At 41.2% G+C, this 17,171-nt stretch overlaps 2 protein-coding genes across 2 annotated transcripts in view; both read right to left on the bottom strand.

Annotated features, from left to right (window-relative positions):
• Positions 1–394: 394 nt before the first annotated feature.
• Positions 395–8,492, bottom strand: trim47 (tripartite motif containing 47). The gene is made up of 8 exons (XM_021312717.2): positions 8,238–8,492; positions 7,664–7,878; positions 5,768–5,813; positions 5,521–5,616; positions 3,356–3,580; positions 3,126–3,148; positions 2,924–3,045; positions 395–2,193 (listed from the first exon to the last, which is right to left on the bottom strand). The coding sequence occupies exons 1-8, from the start codon at positions 8,418–8,420 to the stop codon at positions 1,664–1,666; spliced, it is 1,440 nt and encodes a 479-aa protein (XP_021168392.1). The 5' UTR covers positions 8,421–8,492; the 3' UTR covers positions 395–1,663.
• A 6,116-nt stretch (positions 8,493–14,608) lies between these two features.
• Positions 14,609–17,171, bottom strand: part of frem2a (FRAS1 related extracellular matrix 2a) — a 123,202-nt gene continuing 120,639 nt past the window's right edge. The window contains exons 23-24 of the mRNA XM_036143042.1: positions 16,952–17,098; positions 14,609–15,910 (exon numbers count right to left, since the gene is read on the bottom strand). Of these exons, the coding sequence (XP_035998935.1) occupies positions 15,377–15,910; positions 16,952–17,098 (681 nt within the window). The 3' untranslated portion in view covers positions 14,609–15,376. The remainder of the gene's footprint in view (positions 15,911–16,951; positions 17,099–17,171) is intronic.

Raw genomic sequence — 17,171 nt, 5'->3', positions numbered from 1 at the left:
TTAAAGTGCAGAAAGCCTGAGTTCTTTTAAATCAAGATTAAAAACACATCTGTTTAAAATTGCCTTTGACTGTTCTAGTTAAACAGTTTTACTGTTTTTAATGTTCTTTTTTGTTACTACATTCTATCCCTACTTGCTTTTATTCTATTTTCTATCTACATTTTATTATTTTGCTATATCTTAATCATGTAAAGCACTTTGTATTGTCTTGTACTGAATTGTGCTATATAAATAAATTTGCCTTGCCTTTAATAACTGCTTGCAGTTCTAGTTGAAATTGGACCTTTGTTGAACTTAAAAGTGCCAATATACCCAAACTGGAACCATTTTGTCAGAGCACTTAAGAATAAAGTAGTTTGTTTTAGGAGCTGAAACGGAATCAGTTAAAACCAAATCTGTGTTCTCCTGATTTTATTGAAATGAAAGAGAATATATATTCATACAGAGTGTGAGAGCCTTAAATAATTGGCAAGATGCAGGAGTCCCACTTTATGACACATTTCAAAAGAATCCTAAACTGCTTATGGAAATGAATTTAATACAACTGGGTTAAGAAATCCACTGAGCTGCAGTCATGGAGAAAGCACAAAGAGAGGAGAAAAAAAAGAAAGAAAAAAAAAAAAAAGATGGAACACAAAGTCCAGATACTCAGAGCCGTTTCTTCAGGACCAAAAAAAAAATTCATGACACTTTTCCATTTTAACATTCAGGACTTTACACTCAAAGTCAAAATAAAACATAGAGAACCCTAACAGCACAACTTAAAAACTTAAGACATCCATTAAAAACTTAACTAAAAAAAAATAAAATGAAAAAAATATATCAGTAAACGTTCATAAGGTACAGGGAAATTCAAATACATTGCAGCCATATAGAACAGCAGTAATCAACTCAAAACAAGATAAAACATAAAAAGCAAGAAGATAAAAAAACGGTCAACATTCAACACCAACATTTGATTTCACTCAAATCCAGGTTCTTGCGCTTGAATAACAAGTTATAAATGGAATGTGTAAAGCAAAAACATTAACCTCCCAAGTGGCTTAATACGTGGGAATACAGCCTAACGTCAAATAACTTTGACCTGTAGCTCTTTGTTCCTGCCGCTGGATCAAAAGTTTCACATTTGTTTAGGCATCTCTAAAGCAAACCTTAAGGCTACCTGCTTACCGCAAAAATGGCACAAACAAGGACAAATAACGGTGGTTTAAAATGTTTTTAATAAAACAGTTTCCGTAAAACTTTCGCCGATCCATTAGTCCGAGAAATCTGAACTTCGACTGAAATCCCCAGAGAAGCGGGCCTAACTGAGCCTTGGAATCAAGAGAAAGCGGGCGTTCAGAGTATAAACTTAGTATGCTTTAAATCGCCCAGAACTTCTGAAAACATCCCCACAGACACAGTGCTGGACGTGAACAGCGGAGCACCTCTCCAAACCCCCCACCGTAGTAAACCGGGGGTGGGAGCCTACAGTTTGTGTCTAATTTTGAAGGGGGGGGGGGGGTCCAGGATGAGAACGTTCATCCAGTTCATATTCACTGCAGGACCTGCAGGCGACGGCTCAAACGCACACGACAACAACGTCTAATGAGAAGACGCCTTTGCGACGGGCTGACCTGAAAGCGCGGGTCGGGACTCTCGGCAACTGCTCGTCACGCCTCCGTTAATAATAGTGGCATATCTGCAGCCTGCTGCCGACGTCGTTCTTCCCCGGGCTGAAGAAAGGGTAGACGGGCTCGGCGAAGCAGGTGTCGAACATGTAAAGTCTCTTCATGGTGACGGCGTCGTAGAAACAGAGGCGCCCGTTGTCGTAGTCCAGGTAGACGCCGACGCGGGGAGAGTTCCAGTAGTCGGCGAGGGGAATGCGGCCGTCCTCCACGTTGGCGTAGAGCCGGTCCTGCAGGCACAGGCTCCAGTAGCCCGCCGACGGCGTCAGGTTGACGAAGCCCTTTCTGTTGCTGCACTCGGTCGTCACGCCCAGGTACCACACTCCTTTGTCCCTGACGTCCACTTCCCAGTAGTGCTGGCCGCTGGCGTACTGGGCCGTGGCCAGCACGCCGCAGAACCGGTTGAAGCGGCCCGGAAGGTCCGGCTCCTGGCTGCGCACGCAGCCCTCCTCCACTTTGGTGTCAAAGTCTGAGATGAGGAGGTTCGCGTGAGCGGTGTCGGGGTCCAGGGTCAGGTTCTGAGGCACTACGGAGAGAGGAAAGAAGGAAAGTTTAGGTCATCTTCGCGACAGGTGAACATGGAGGCGGTCAGAACCAGACTTAAGTTACAGCCATTTTTGTTTTTTTACTGTAAACAATATTCACGCGACAGTCCATGTGTTCACCTAATTATTTCAAGCATAACACTGGTTTTATGTCGCACCAGCATTCCTGCATCCAGATCTAGTCTTAGAAGGCACGCGACAGGAAAATCTCTTTACTTTTAAATATAAAAAGATCCACATGTGGAGAGAGAGCAATTAAACTACAATGAAATTATCAGGGGTTTGAATTATGTTTAGGCGTAAATATTAGAGATGAACTAAGAAAATGGACGACCGTTGATGGAGCTGCTGGAAAAATAAAACCTAAATCCCATTTTTTACCAAAGTGTGAGCGGTACCACACCACAGCCACGCTGACAACATTCTTCAGGTTGGAGGTTTTTTGCTGCAGAAAGAAGACTCAAAGTTTGCCATTTTCAAGTTTTAAAATACAGACCCATCCAGAAGGAAACTGCATTTTATACAAACACATTTCAGCTGACTGACTGCGACAGGATATGCTCATTCGTCATTCTATTTTATGACGTTTTGTAAGTGGCTTTTTGCTGAATGACCCTGCCTTCCATGACGCCTCACCGGGACAAATGTAAAGCTTTTATCTGTTTTTACTGAACTCTTCCTCCGGTAGCATTCCTTATTGCGTAAACTTACTGGTGTGCAGCACGTGCATCATCTTCTTCCACATAATGAGTTGGAAGGGCCCTGAGAAGTCTGTGAAGTCAGTCGTACAACTGACCGGCTCAAGAGATGAGAAAGTCTTGTGATGCATTGCTCTGGAGAGGAAATAAAAATGTTAGAATTTAACATTCTCCTTTTTACATTTAATAAAAGTCTACCCCCATAGGTTACTTACTCATTAAATGTTTCAGCAAGGCTCTGTTGGCATAAAAGAAGATGTCACCTTAATTATCAAAAGTGACTTTTATCACTAATTTACTATAAATTAAATTAAATAACAGCTTTCATTTAAAGATTTTGGTTCATACTAATAAATAAGAGACCAAAATGCAACTTGATAATATGTCCAGTTTCTCCCATAGTTTGCATGTGTGTGTTACGATGCTGGCTTCACGTTCCACTGACCTCAAAGTTGGTCTTCCCACCCATGTGCTGGTGAATATCAGCGATGAGTTTGTCCACGTCGGCTGCTTCGCCCTCACAATACTCCAGGTTGTCGTCGATGACGGCCAACGTGGACGCTTCCTCCGCGTCCAGGCTGTCCAGGAGAGAGTCTCTCTCATCCAGCAGGAACTGGACCAAGGCCCCTACATCCGCTTCGATCTTCTCCTTCAGCCGCTGCTTCTTCAACTATAGACGACAGAGAGGCTTCATTATTCGTGGAGAAAAATAAAATGCATGCATACAGAGGAGAGTGCACTGCAGTGGAATAGTAGCAGCAAGACTACAAACATAATTTAATGAGGTTTCAGTGAAGTACAACAGTTTGAGTTGAACATTAACACTTAAAGGCAACTCTAAACAAAGGTTTTTAACCCTGATTTAAAGGAACTGTGGGGTGAGTCCTCCTGTAATAGTGATGAAGTCTCTTTCTGGCTATCTTCGTTGTGGCAGTTGCGGCTTGTACCGAGCTTATCTGTTTATGCGCTTGCTGTACTTTGTTTAAGGACAAAGCTGCTGCTGCTGATGGTTCACAGAACAGAGCATGTTGGAAAGGAGGAGCTTTGCATCTGACCCATTTAGAGAGAAACCGTCTCTCTTGAAAAATTGTGTCTTTCCTACCAAAGAATAGTGACGTTGTCAATGAAGTTCAGATTTTGTAGCACACGTCTGTTTAACCATTTATTAAACATCAACAGTCTAGAAAAACTCATCTTCACAATAAATGGGAAGAAGAGGTCCGCTGAGGAGATCCAAACATAGTAAATCAAAGGAGTGGCTGAAAACAAAGACATGAACTGTGAACATGTAACTTTGATCTAAGGCACTGGAGGAGAGTTAAAGCCCAAATCTTTATGTCACCAAGATGCTGTATGGTGGATCTGAAGGCTGTACAAGCCTACAGAACAAGTCTGCGGACTCTGGCCAAACAAAGTTATCCATTTACGCCAGCAGGTGGCCTCACCTACCATAACCAACGTAACTTACACCACAATCTTTAAAAACAGCTTCAAAACATTATGTTAGCAATTCTTCTGTAGCCTGGGTGCCATTCCGAACTTAGTCCCGCCCACAACGTTTTAGGTCGGGAAGTTCGGTCTGGCATTGCTTTATAGTAGCGCGAGTATGCTTGCCCAATATCTGGCGGGCCAATCAAATTGTCAGGGCGGGCTTTATACGATGATGGACAGATGATCAACAGTAACGTAATCAACCACGTCACAAAAATGCGCTTGGGTTGAATTAGTTTACAACAACGACGGCTGCCGCTGGAGAGTTGAGGTGTGTAGATTCTGCTATTAGGTCTGTTCTAGAAGATATCGACAGGTTTGTGTGTTGAAGGACTCCTTGGATCCTTACATTCTTTTTGCAACACCGGCAAAAATCGTTAACGCTCATCTTCTTATGCTAGGCTAACAGTTGAGTTCCGTTGACAACAACAATGCGTCGCTAAACATACGTCACACACTCCGTTGCTCTTATTGGTTGTAGGTCTATCCAATTAAGTGCAGAGGAATTTTTTTTTCCTGGTTTGTTCAAAACACGCCCCATAATCACAGCTCTATGGAGCAGTATCAGACTCAAATTCTGACTAGAATTGAGTATGACCATGTCAGGCTAATTCTTCTGTATATCTCCACTTAAACTAGATTTCTCCCCAGAGTAGCTAATCTATTGAGAAATCTATTGACAGGCAATATCTATTGACCTTATAATGACAAGATTGTGGGTAGTGCATATTTTTTTCCCAACATAAAAAAAATGCATCTTGATGCATTTTCCCATCCGACTCGGCACTACAACACAGACATAGGGGAAGGACCATCAACGCAGGGCGGAAGAAGAAGAAGAGCAGCCATGGGAGCCAGTGTGTTCTGGCATTTGTGTTCAAGCTCAGATCTGAAAAGGATTGCTGCCTTGGACGTCAACAGTGGCCTAGAGGCCGCCTGTGCCCATTGTTTCATGAAAAAAAGAGTGTGATTTCTGACGCTTGTCTGATGCTGCCAGTGAGGGTTACCCTTTACGTTTAAAGAGATTAATAGAGCCGAAGACAGTTTACATTGCAACGCACAGGTTTAGTTTGTGTTACAAAGATCCCACAACGGAAAAAGAAATGACACTTCACGTACCCGCACTTCATTTTTAGTCCGCTCATCTATTGTCCTAATTTTGGCATATTGCGACTTCTGCCAGTTGAGCCCCATCAACCTCACTTTCAACTGCATCTGTAATAAAAGAACATTACAACGCATGTAGACAAAACACATTATACAAAAAAAAGGGGTCTAAATGCAGCAACTGATTACAGCAAACACCACAAACTGATCTTTCTGCCACATTACCATTCAGATGAGCAGTTTTAGACTCATGTCTTACCTTCATATCATTCACAACTTCTGGCACCGGAGCCACCTGATGATGTCTGAAAGACAAAGTTCATGGTCACTACTCAGATATTTACTATTTTCTGTCGAGCTTCCCTAAAATAAAGAAACAACCAACAGCTATACACTATATTTAGCATTTTGTCCCCAAAATCACAAAATAGAAGAGAAAAACAAAACAATACCCTGCGCTTCATCCATTATATTTGCATGGTAAAACACGGTGGTAGCAGTATCACTGTGTGAGAATGCTTTTCAGGACAGAGAAGCTGGCTAGAACTGATAGGGAGGTGTTTGGAGCTAAATCCAGGGGAATCCTGCAAGAGAACCTGTTACAGGCTGCAAAAGGCTTGGAACGGGGTTCAAGGTTCATCTTTAAGCAGACAAGGGCCTTCAATACACAGCCAGTCAGTGGGGCTGGGCGATGGGGCTTAAAAAGAAAATCTCCGATTTAATCATGCCAAATCCGATGAATCGACTCTTTTCCTTTAACAAAAAGAAATTAAAGAAATTATTTTGAAAAACTTGCTTTTATGTCAAGCATTTCGTCTGGGAGTTGACCCGAACTCAAAAGGGCAACTAAATACAAGCTGTGAAACACGCCTGTAAAACAAGATGGCGGCCGTGCCGTTGTAAACAATGAAAAATATGACAAAATGTTTGCTGCTAGCAGTTTCACACTATGAGCTAAGAAAAGGTTTCACTTCGCTTATGTAAATTCCAACTAACTAAAAAAAAAGAAATTAGTAAATTAATGTCCGTCGTACTATGCTAAAAAAAAAAAAAGTTTACACTTAGCAATGTATTTTCCAAAACATAAGCTTATATTCAGTATTGTGTGCTTTTCTCGTAATGGAAGCCCAATGAGTTAATTGGAAAAAAAAAAAATCCTGATTTTTCCAAAAATTCAATCTTAAACATTTTCATGTGACAGAATGGCCCAGAGTCCTCGCCTAAATGCAATTAAGGCATGAAAACCGATGTTCACGAGCCCTCGCCATCTAATGGCGCGTTCGCACGGGATAAGCAAAGCCTGAGATCTGCGGACATCTGTGCTGCTCATTGTGCATGTGAGCGGCTGTGTAATAGAAGCGGTGCAGCCAACACTTCTGTTCTAAAGTTGCTGGTAGATTTCGTCAGTCACGGTTTTTGGCCTTGTTTTTTAACGTGCAGTCTCTTATTAGGGCTTGTTGTTTCTCTCCAACAGAACCCCTTCTCCTGTATCGCACCGTGCAACGAGAGCTAGACCTCGTTCTGTTGTCGCATTTTACAGACTGTAGGATGCCGGCTAATGTCTGTTCCCATACGGAAAATCACAGATGCCCATTCACATTGTATTAGTAGTATTATCACAGGACCTTGGAGTTTAGCAAAATATAGTAGATAATTTGTAGGGGAATTTTTATTTGAGAAATTACTCACATGGCACATTCGCACGGCATCGGGAACACAGACAAGCTCTGTAATTATTGCGAATCACAAATGGTTCCTAGGTAAACTAATCCCTTGCGAACAGGGCTTAAGTTGACTGACCCTGAACTATTTTGCAGGGCAGAAATTGCTAGATGTGCAAAGGTGGTAAAACAAAACACGGGAGAGAAAAACAATGTGAAGTGCTATAGAGCATTGTGTCTAGGGGGCTGAATATAAATGCATACCACAGATTTCTGAATTCAAAATGTTCCCTCCACCCAGCGATTATACATCCATCTGCGTTGGTTTATTACACAAAGGTTTCAATGAAACACACTCAGTTTTGTTGTTTTGTTGTATTAATCAGAGCCAACGTTGTGTTTACATTCCTTTTCATAGGGGTTGGGTTATTACTTTAGACTAATAAAACCCAGTTAGGCTGTTTGAAGGTCTCTGAAGGAAGGCCACGACCAACCTGTGAGCTCTGGATTCCCTGCAGACAACACAAATGGGCCTCTTATCAGTTTGGCAGTAGAGTTTCAGCTCTTCGCCATGTTGCTCACACTTTCCATCCGGTTTCACGGGCTTAGAAGACGGAGCAGGGGCAGAGCCCAGATGCTCCAGGTCTTCCAGTTTGGCCACTAGGTTCTGCACCAAGTAGTTCTTGGTGAAGCTCCTCTTGTTGAATACCTGAGAGAACAAAGACATCAACGCAAATGTTGTTAGGTTAGGTAACTACTCTTCAGTTTTGGGTGGGATTCAGTCATCTACAGCTGTCATAGCAACTGTATCCAAAGACGGCGCAGAGCAGCTAAACGGTACGAGTCCAAATTCTTACCGTAAATCACCTAATTGGTTAGATGTTTTACGTTTTTTGTTATTAATACAACGGACTGGCGGTTAAAGTCCTCTTAAAACAGCAGGTTTCCCCCGTAAATAACTCTGGTTATATTGATAAAACTGCCTATAACTCATTTTCTGCGGGGGAGGGGGGCCCTTTCATGGCTGTGGTCTATTTATTTCTAAGCAGTTAGCGTGTATGAACTCACCGTCCGGCATTGAGGACACTGGTACCCGTAGTCTCCGCCATTTTCATCCCAGTGCATGCAGATACAAAAGCGACAGAAATTATGGCCGCACTTCAGTATGACAGGGTCTTTGAAGAAGTCCAGACAAATGGCGCACGTCAGCTCTTTCTTCAAGTCGTCTCCAGTTGCTCCAGCGGTCGCCATGTTTACGAGCCAACAGCGGCAGTTTGTCAACACCTCGCTGCTGCTGCAGGAAGTGAGGGAAGAGGAAGCAAGGAGGAGAGCGGGGACTTTGTGCTTGCGTCACTCTCCCTCTAAACCAATCAGATTCTGCGCTTTCAGGCAGCCTTTGCTGAACAAAAAAAGCAAGCAGCGTTTGTTTTATTTCTTCTGTCGGAAAACTTTTTGTAAAAGTTTTTGGCACGTAGATAATATGATACTTTCGTTTTTTTTTTTTTTTTTTTGTTTTTTTTTTTTATACAACCCACCGGTATGGAGGGCCGAAACTGACTGGATTAAAAATAATAGTAGGACCCTATAAACCAATGAAGTTAAAATGTAACAAGGAATTGGAAAAATAAATGTTCTAATGTTTGTTGACATATTTTTGTTCAAAGTATCCTATTTATTTACTTTATCACGTTTAATTTAACTGACCAGCATATTTTGTTTCTCTATTTATTTCCAACACATTACCATTTGACTTTAATGTTCCCTTTTTTATTCATTCTTTTCATGTTTTTCCTTTTTACTTATACTTATGTATTCATGTCTCTTTAATCCCCCCTCCCCCTTGAATGTTCTCATGCAGTTTTTTCCCCCCACAAGGCTTTTTATTTCCATTCATCTTTTTTATATCTTCCTGTCTCATTTTTAAAAATGTTTTCTTATGCATTTCTGACTCTTTATGCAAATGCAGTGGACTGTCCTTTGTTGGGTCAGCTCCTCCACTATTAGTCTATCAGGAAGATGCAGGATCCTAACTATACTTTGGCTGCTAAACGGAGGAAGTGCATGTGTGAATTAAAATAAATGTTGAAAGAATCTTCACTTATTCATTTTGTTTGATATGTAGTAATTGCTCTGTAGTATTGCAGCGTTGCAGAGTTTTAATGCATGTGGGGCCCATTGTATTTCATTTTGCTGGGACTTAGGGAGTGTTTTCAGAAGATGCCAGGGGGTGCCTGATACAGATAAGGACTAACTCCTTATCTCCAAAACTGAAGGTCTAGTTTTGGAGTCAACATTCTTTCCTTACAATAGCGCTCATTAGAGCCAAAAGGAAATTCCTTAGATCTTCTGTGAGAAACTATAGTGTGACATCTGACATAGATATCACTGGTATATTGGGAGTGATTCACTTTGTCTAGTCAGAACAAAACAGAATAGAGCTGGGAAGATGAGCAAATGTTGAGGTGCTTTGTATATTCTGTACTCTCCTTGCAGGGATCAATAAAAGTGCTGATTGAAAGAAAACGACCAATCTCCATTTTGTCAACCAAGAGCACAACATTTTACTTTTCTTTTTCACATGCACGATCAATCTAGACTTCACACAGCCCCTTTAATTATTTTTTTTTCTTCAGTATGATTTTTAGGGCAAGAGGGGGGTGGGGGGGGATTTTTTTTCCAAATAAAAAGAGGGGGTTGAAGTTCCTGTGGCATTTTGTTTCTGGGAGAGGGACAGTCCTTTCAGGAAGAGCAGCAGCATGGTGCGCAGTGTCATCAGTTGAACGTCACTTCTCAGCATGTTTAAATGTGTGTTAACTTTAAATAAAAATATATATTCACGTGCAAAAAGATGTAAAGGACCATTTTCTATCAGTTTAAAAGTTATTTTGTCGTTAATTTAATGCTAAAACTGTGCTTTTTTTTTTTTTGTTTGATGCCTTAGGGTAACACTATGCAGTTAGATAATTTATGTTCAGACAGTGTCATTCTACAGTGTGGACATGTGCTAGTTCTAAACCAATGACCATAATAATTTTGTAATGTTTATCCTAACAAATACTTAAAGGAGATGGAGGCAAGAACATTTTATTGGCAGAAGGTGCAAGTTAGGGTGACTCCCTCAGACAGTAGAGAGTAACAGTGGAGACAGTGTGTAAATGATACTTGTAGTTGCACTTGTATAGCACCTTATCAAGTCCAGAGGACCAGAACACTTTACGCTATAGATTTTAGTTCACCATAAAGCCCCTAAAAAATGGGGTGAAATATTTTTCCCCTAATAAATGAAAAGTCATGCCATAGAGGGTTAAAGTACCCTTTTAAGTGCACCTTTTGATCTAACTTGAACAATTAATCTTCTTGGGAACAAAACTGAAACCTACTGTAGTGAATCTGATGGACTATATCTAAAGCTAAAATGTCACAAAGGGGCTTTCCCGACAATTGCTCCTTTCTATCCTTTAGCTAAAGCGATTGTTTGCAAAGAGGTTACACAGGATCAAACATATTTCTTTTTTACAAAGGTGTTCATCAGGAAAAGGTATCCAAAAATCCTCAACTCAAGTTGCAAAAAAAAAAAAAAATCTAATGTTTCTCCAACACTGATTTAAAAAAAAGACAAGATGGAAGCTGGCCAGGCAGGCTGCAACAAGGCCAACAGCAACACCAAAGAAGCTGCAGGGAATTTTTGGCAAGTTCTGCTGGCGTTGTACGAGTGACAACAATCTGTATTCCACATATGAATCTATATAGTTATGGAACAATCTAAGTTGATCTCAGATGCATCAAGGTCAAACTGCCTATGATGAACGGCACAAAAAGCATAAACAGTGGTTTCAAATTTCTGGAGCCATTTTAATTTACTGGGACCTAGGTTATAAATGTTGGTTGTGCAGTCACATGTCAAGTGTTCAGAGCTTGTGCATCAGTTTTTTTTTTTTTTTTTTTTAAAGTCCAAGAATGTACAACATAGAAAACACAATTTGGTAAGTGTTGGCCTTTAGGTTGCAATTACAGTTTCCTAGAAGCCGGAGTGCAAATGAGGATGGATGATAATTTTCCATATCAACTTCAATATGAACAGATAAAATCTTTCTTCTGTTGTTTATGGTGGCTTGAAATAAATCTACTGCGTTGTATCTGCCAAGTAAAAATGGAACTAAATGTAAGTAAAAAATATTCTTGAAACAAGTGCATTTATCCCTGACTCAAGCAGTTAAGTGTAATTTATCTGCCAATAGAATGAGATAGGAACGACTCATATCTATAGTCTCATTTCAAGTGCAGTATATCTAATTATCTTATTTTATGGGTATAAATACTCATTCCATTGGCAGATTATATTATTTACCTACTCAAATCAAGGACAAACGCACAAATTTCAACCAAATTGTATTTACTTTAAGTTCCATTTTTGCAGTGAGTCGAAGCAATTTCACCCAATGCATAAACTTTCAGTGTGTGTGTGTGTGTGTGTGGGGGGGGGCTTATGTTATTTCATGCCTGAATCTAAAGGAGGACCGTGATGACAAATGTCATCTAAAAAGCCCCTTGTTCTGGCTGGTTTATGCTGAGCTCAGTTTCTTTCTACTTTTAGAATATGGTCCCAAGGGTGCCGACTGGGACATTCAGCTGTTTAGAAATACGTCCACATCAACTAACGAAAGTATGGTTCGCTACAGACATGTTGCGAAGGGTTTGAAAGAGCTGCGAGGTTTCTTCTGCAACCCTTTGGTCGGTCTTTATAGGTCAACAGTTGGGACTTGGCACTACCTGTAACAGGACTGCTTTCCGAACACTGAAACACACACCAGTGGTAAAACTCTACAGAGTACAGATAAAAGAACAACTCGCCAGGAGGCACCAGTAAGCAATATTTATTATTAATTACATTTACATAAAAATCAATTAATAAAAAGACAATACCAAGATTGATTGTGCTGAAATTGTGGTCTCTATATGTCGATTACTTCCTGTGGGGTGTACGTTACATTGCATAGCTTGTATTGGGCATGTGAAGGATGTGATGCAAAAAAAAAAAAAAAAAAAAGTGCATTCGATGTTAGATGCGGTGGCAGTTACAAACTCGTCAGGGTCCAAAATAAAAAGTCACAGTTGGATCTCAGCAGGATCTGAAGTCTTCGCATTCCCCATTGATTCACAACTCATCAGCTTACCCTGATAAATATCAGGCATAATTATACAGTGATGACTCACAGCATTATAATGAGACAAACATCCAAGCACATCGATCTGAGCATGTTCAAAGCAGAATTAGACACTAATTTAACAATACACACAAAAAGGTACTTTTCAGAAGTGATCTGAATAAAGTGGAGGATGGCAAAAGGTACACTTTTCCCGACAGTGATCTGTAAGCAGCTCTCGTGTGCGCATCACTTGTCCAAAAGCAACGAATCGACACTGCACAGCCAAGAAATAAAGCCGTGAAATACACAACGTGAGAGAAACAGAGGTCAGATCTTTAGGCGTGAACACATCTTATCATAATCACAGCACCAGAATCATCAGTAGTGTAACACAGAGGCTGAAAGTGGCTTCGTGGAGATTCTCTTCAGTCAGAACGACAACACTGTGCCCGTTGAAAGCAAAAGGAACAACTCCTGAGATGAGCATCTTTGTACAAGCACACCTTAACCTGGGTTTAAAATGAACACAACCTTCCATTAACTTTTAATAAATATGACAATGTCGTAACAGAAACACAGTGGATAACCAAACACTCAGGATAGTTCATACGTGTAAACCCACAATAGAGTGAAACAAAACAGAGTTGGACAAATGTGATATGATGCTACATGGAAAGAAAGACATAAAAAAAGAGTTAGCTTAACAAATAAATGAGCAATAATCCTGCCAGAGGCTCCATTTATCTACACGGATTATATATGTAAAATTAAAATATGTAAAATTAGAATAAGGAAGTGACTGTCGTCTTTTCTTTCTCGCTATAAATTGGGAAATCCAGAGGGATTTTTGTACAGAATACATGCCGATTTTCTTGGAAAACAAGCCACAATAATAAAGGATGTGTCTTTTATTTCTAAAAAAATATGTTGAAATGATAGAACAGAGACTGCATCCCTGTGCGCCCCTTTGCATCCCTAATTCATCCCTAATATCCTTAATAATCTCTCACAGCCTGCAGAATGCATAAGGATGAAAACCTAAATACTGAAGTCCCCCACTGTTTGGTGACAGAAGGGGTGTTTTCATGTTGTTTTATTTTTTATTTTCAGGAGAAACAATCCTTTGCTGTGAGCAGAGTGGGAGCTACGTATGGGCCGGCCACTAGTTTCACAGTATACCGCTAATATTTTCCGTCATACGTTCCTACTGTTTAAATTAGATGCCAGAGAAAGTGGTAGAGCAAGCAGAGTCTTCTCCTTCTTTTGGAGCATAGAGTACACAGCGCTGCCCCTTCTCCGCGTGTTGCTAAAAACGTCAGGTGTTTTACTTTTCCCTCAGTTACACAAAATACAATTATGGGCTGTGTGGAAATCTTTCTGGTCACAAATGACAAAAACCTTTATGGTTTAGAAACAAGAGGAGCTCAGTCCTAATAATTCTGCCTAAGGAACGAGCAGTTTTAAAAGTACAGTGGAGTACTTTCAGGTTCTCGTGAAAGAAAATCTTTGGTTGTGAGGCTGAATCGATGGTCTGTGGTCAAACATTGAGACAGGCTCAATGCCATCTAAAGATGCGCTACGGCAAATATAGAGCAGTGTCTGATCATGTCTAAGAAAATCATCCATTGTTACTGCTGCTGCTATGCCAGACGTCACTTTATTGTCCTTATGACCCCCTCTGCTCATTCAATTCTAATAATAACAGCTTTACCACCAGTAATTGTAGACAATTTATCGTTTAGCAATCAGGAGTTACTATCGAGATCATTTAATGTTGCACGCATACACTGCAACATGTTTAAGTGCTGCGTGATTTTTTTTTTTTTTCAATTGCCCACTGTGCGCTGGACTTCAAGGAACCAACTGCAGGCCAGCTACCTGCACAGGTAGTCCAACGAATTAACCAGCTAACACCAGATGCAATACGGATTTTAAAATGAAACGTGAGAGTAACAAGTTTGATATTTCAAATGGGATGCATGTCTGACTTTCAAAGATTGGTGGGATAACCTGAAGAAATGGGAGTCTGAATCATATTTTTGCTAATTCATAAACCAAATTTATGAATTAACGGAAAAATCTAATTTAAGTTCATATCAATCTGCATTTTCTATTCTTCAGTTTGGCTTTTTTAAAGGTAATTTACTGCTGTCGGTAGAGAATGTGGTCGGAATGGAAAAAAAAAGAAAAACAGGATGAGATCCACTAATAAATTATATTGATCATGACAGGATGTACCGACATTGCTTATTATTTCCTAAACCTAAGATCTGCTCTAAAAAGTGCTAGGAGTCATTTCTTTTCTGGAGGTTGATGGTAAGCGTGAGCAAAACGGAGCAAATAGACAGGCTGTTCAGATGATGCCTCTCATTTAGATTCAGCATTCATCTTCATACCTCATCTGTTGTAAACCAATGGAAAATAATCCTCTAATCGCAGGAATAATCCTTGTTCACTCTGAGAAAGCCACAAGTTAAGCGTCATCGTTCGTAAGTGCCTCCATGAACAGCACGTCATGTCATAGCTTCACAAACACACGATTATCGAAGCAGACCGAAAAGATGAGCTACGGAAACTAAGCGTTTTAGCTCAGCCACTGCTGTTTTTGCAAAACTTGCCAACACCATCAATCTAATCGCAATGCTGCCGGGAATAATGTCGATAAATAGCATTATTTCCAGCATTTTATTTTTGACTTCCTCTGCATCATCCATATGAAAATTGTAGCTGACCGTCCTGAAGGATAAATGTTTCTTCAGGTACTTTTAGACACAATGAAGCCAGTACCCGAGCCTGGAAATACCATGGTGCTAGCAGCTGAAAGGATAAATAAACGCATGGTATAATAGTGTGGTACTGAGCGCACTCGCATGAATTCAGTACAGTGGGAACATTAACAGGCACGCGTAAGAATACATTTGCTCAATTGAAAGTTTTTGGTGTTGTAAAAGTAACTCTGAAAAAAAAAAAAAAAAAAAAAAAAAGGAAATCGATAAAAGAATTTATAAAACCCCCCCCCCCCCAATATATTCCCAGTGTCCAACTGTCCGATCCATGCATTCACACCTCAGAGCTGTTGTGGCAGTCCTGCATCCTCACCACCAGCATGGGTTCGGTGCTGACAGACCCTTTCACCACCTCCTGCACCCCCTCGCTCCACACCTCCTTCCCGTCCTTCTGTCTGGATCTCAGCGCCAGTGCAACGGTGACGATAATGAGGGCCGTCAGCAGCAGCCCCACCAGCGCCCCCACTATGCTCACGAGACCCTCCACCTGGTCGTCGGCGCTCAGCTCGCTGAGTTCTCGGCCACCAGCGTACGGCTCATCCGACCCCCTCGACCTCCTCTTGGTGCGGTCCAAAGCCACATGCATAATGTTGGTCCCCCGGCTCTTATCTATTCCGATATCGTCGGTGGTGGCTGGGATCTCCTCACCGTCGGACCTTCTCCTGCGATGGCTTTTTTCTTTCGACGGCGTCGGTGTGGAGACCAAGGAGTGGTACTCCAGGCTGCGTTTGCCAATGCCCCTGTGGGTGTTCTCTTTGGATCGAACGGTGTAAATAGTGTGTATGTACCATTCACGCCCTGCGGCAACCTGGGGATGAGAATAGTTGAGAAGGTTTAACAAAAAGCCACAGGTAGTTGTAAGAAAAACAACATGTGACAACACACCATTCTACCGCATAATAATAATAATAATCATTTTTATTGTTATTGCAACAAACATTTCAGTGAAATTTGTTCTCCGTATTTAACCCATCCCCTTGGGGAGCAGTGGGCTGCCACTATGTGGCGCCCCGCGGAGCAATCTGGGGTTAAGGGACCCAGTGTGGCAGTCTGTGGGAGTTGAACCCACAACCTCCGGGACACAAGAACAATTATCTAACCACTAGGCCGCCACTCCTCCCTGTGCATAAAGCACATAGCCATGAAATACTTTGTTCACTGAGAAAATAGTCGCATCCACAGACCACATTCTGAAGGCGAATACACAGAGACTACCTTTTTACTGATGCTAGTGGCTATAAAAGCTAATAAAAGATGTTAAAGACTTGTTGTTAAGGTCTTGTTGGTTTTTAAAACAAGTAAAAAACAAAACGTCCCAAACTCCAATGCTCAAGGGGTTGCCCTTGAGCATTGGCATTGGAGCATTGCCCTGCAATGTTTAGATGCCGTCCTTGTCCAGCACTCCTGAATGAAACGGCTCATCTGCCTCCTTAGCATGCAGTCATGTTCTACCGAGCCTTGCTAATGACTTTTGATCCGCGTGCGTTGAAGCAGAGACACATTGGGAACTTGTAGCACACTGGCTTCCGAGGACCGAAGCTTGAGACCCCTGTTTTAAAACATCGGTAAAACCCTGTTTTAAAGTGACTCCTCCCTCTCATGCACACACAGCATGCAATCACCTCTGCACCTCTGCCAATAAAAATGATCAATGACCATTCGTTGAAAAAAAAGAAGAAAAAAAAAAGAAGCTTTTTGGATGTACTCTGACATAATCTTCAATTAGAGCTCGGAAAGGGAAATCAGAATGGGGCGACATCGGTCTTGACGGATAGACGCTTTACAAAAAGATGGGAAATTGCCCACAATGTTCTGATCAGTGCATCTCCAACAATAAGACATAGCGTACCTGGAACATGGCTGTAGAGTCCAGTCTGAACCCATCAGACCCTGGTTGTCTGACAAGAGACAAAGCGGATGGATCATCTATTGCCAACACTGCATTAAAACTGACCTCTCCGAACACACGTGCCTGAGTCTCTGGCTGGGCCTTGTCCTGGCGAGTCAAGCGATATTGATTTACGAATAGAAGGAAATAAAGAAAAAAAGTTTAAAAATAAAACGGTACT

The sequence above is a fragment of the Fundulus heteroclitus genome, chromosome 11 (assembly GCF_011125445.2).
Source record: "Fundulus heteroclitus isolate FHET01 chromosome 11, MU-UCD_Fhet_4.1, whole genome shotgun sequence".
Classification (NCBI taxonomy): domain Eukaryota; kingdom Metazoa; phylum Chordata; class Actinopteri; order Cyprinodontiformes; family Fundulidae; genus Fundulus; species Fundulus heteroclitus.
The sequence above is the reverse complement of the archived record's forward strand: the minus strand, read 5'-3'. Positions and strand labels throughout refer to the sequence as shown.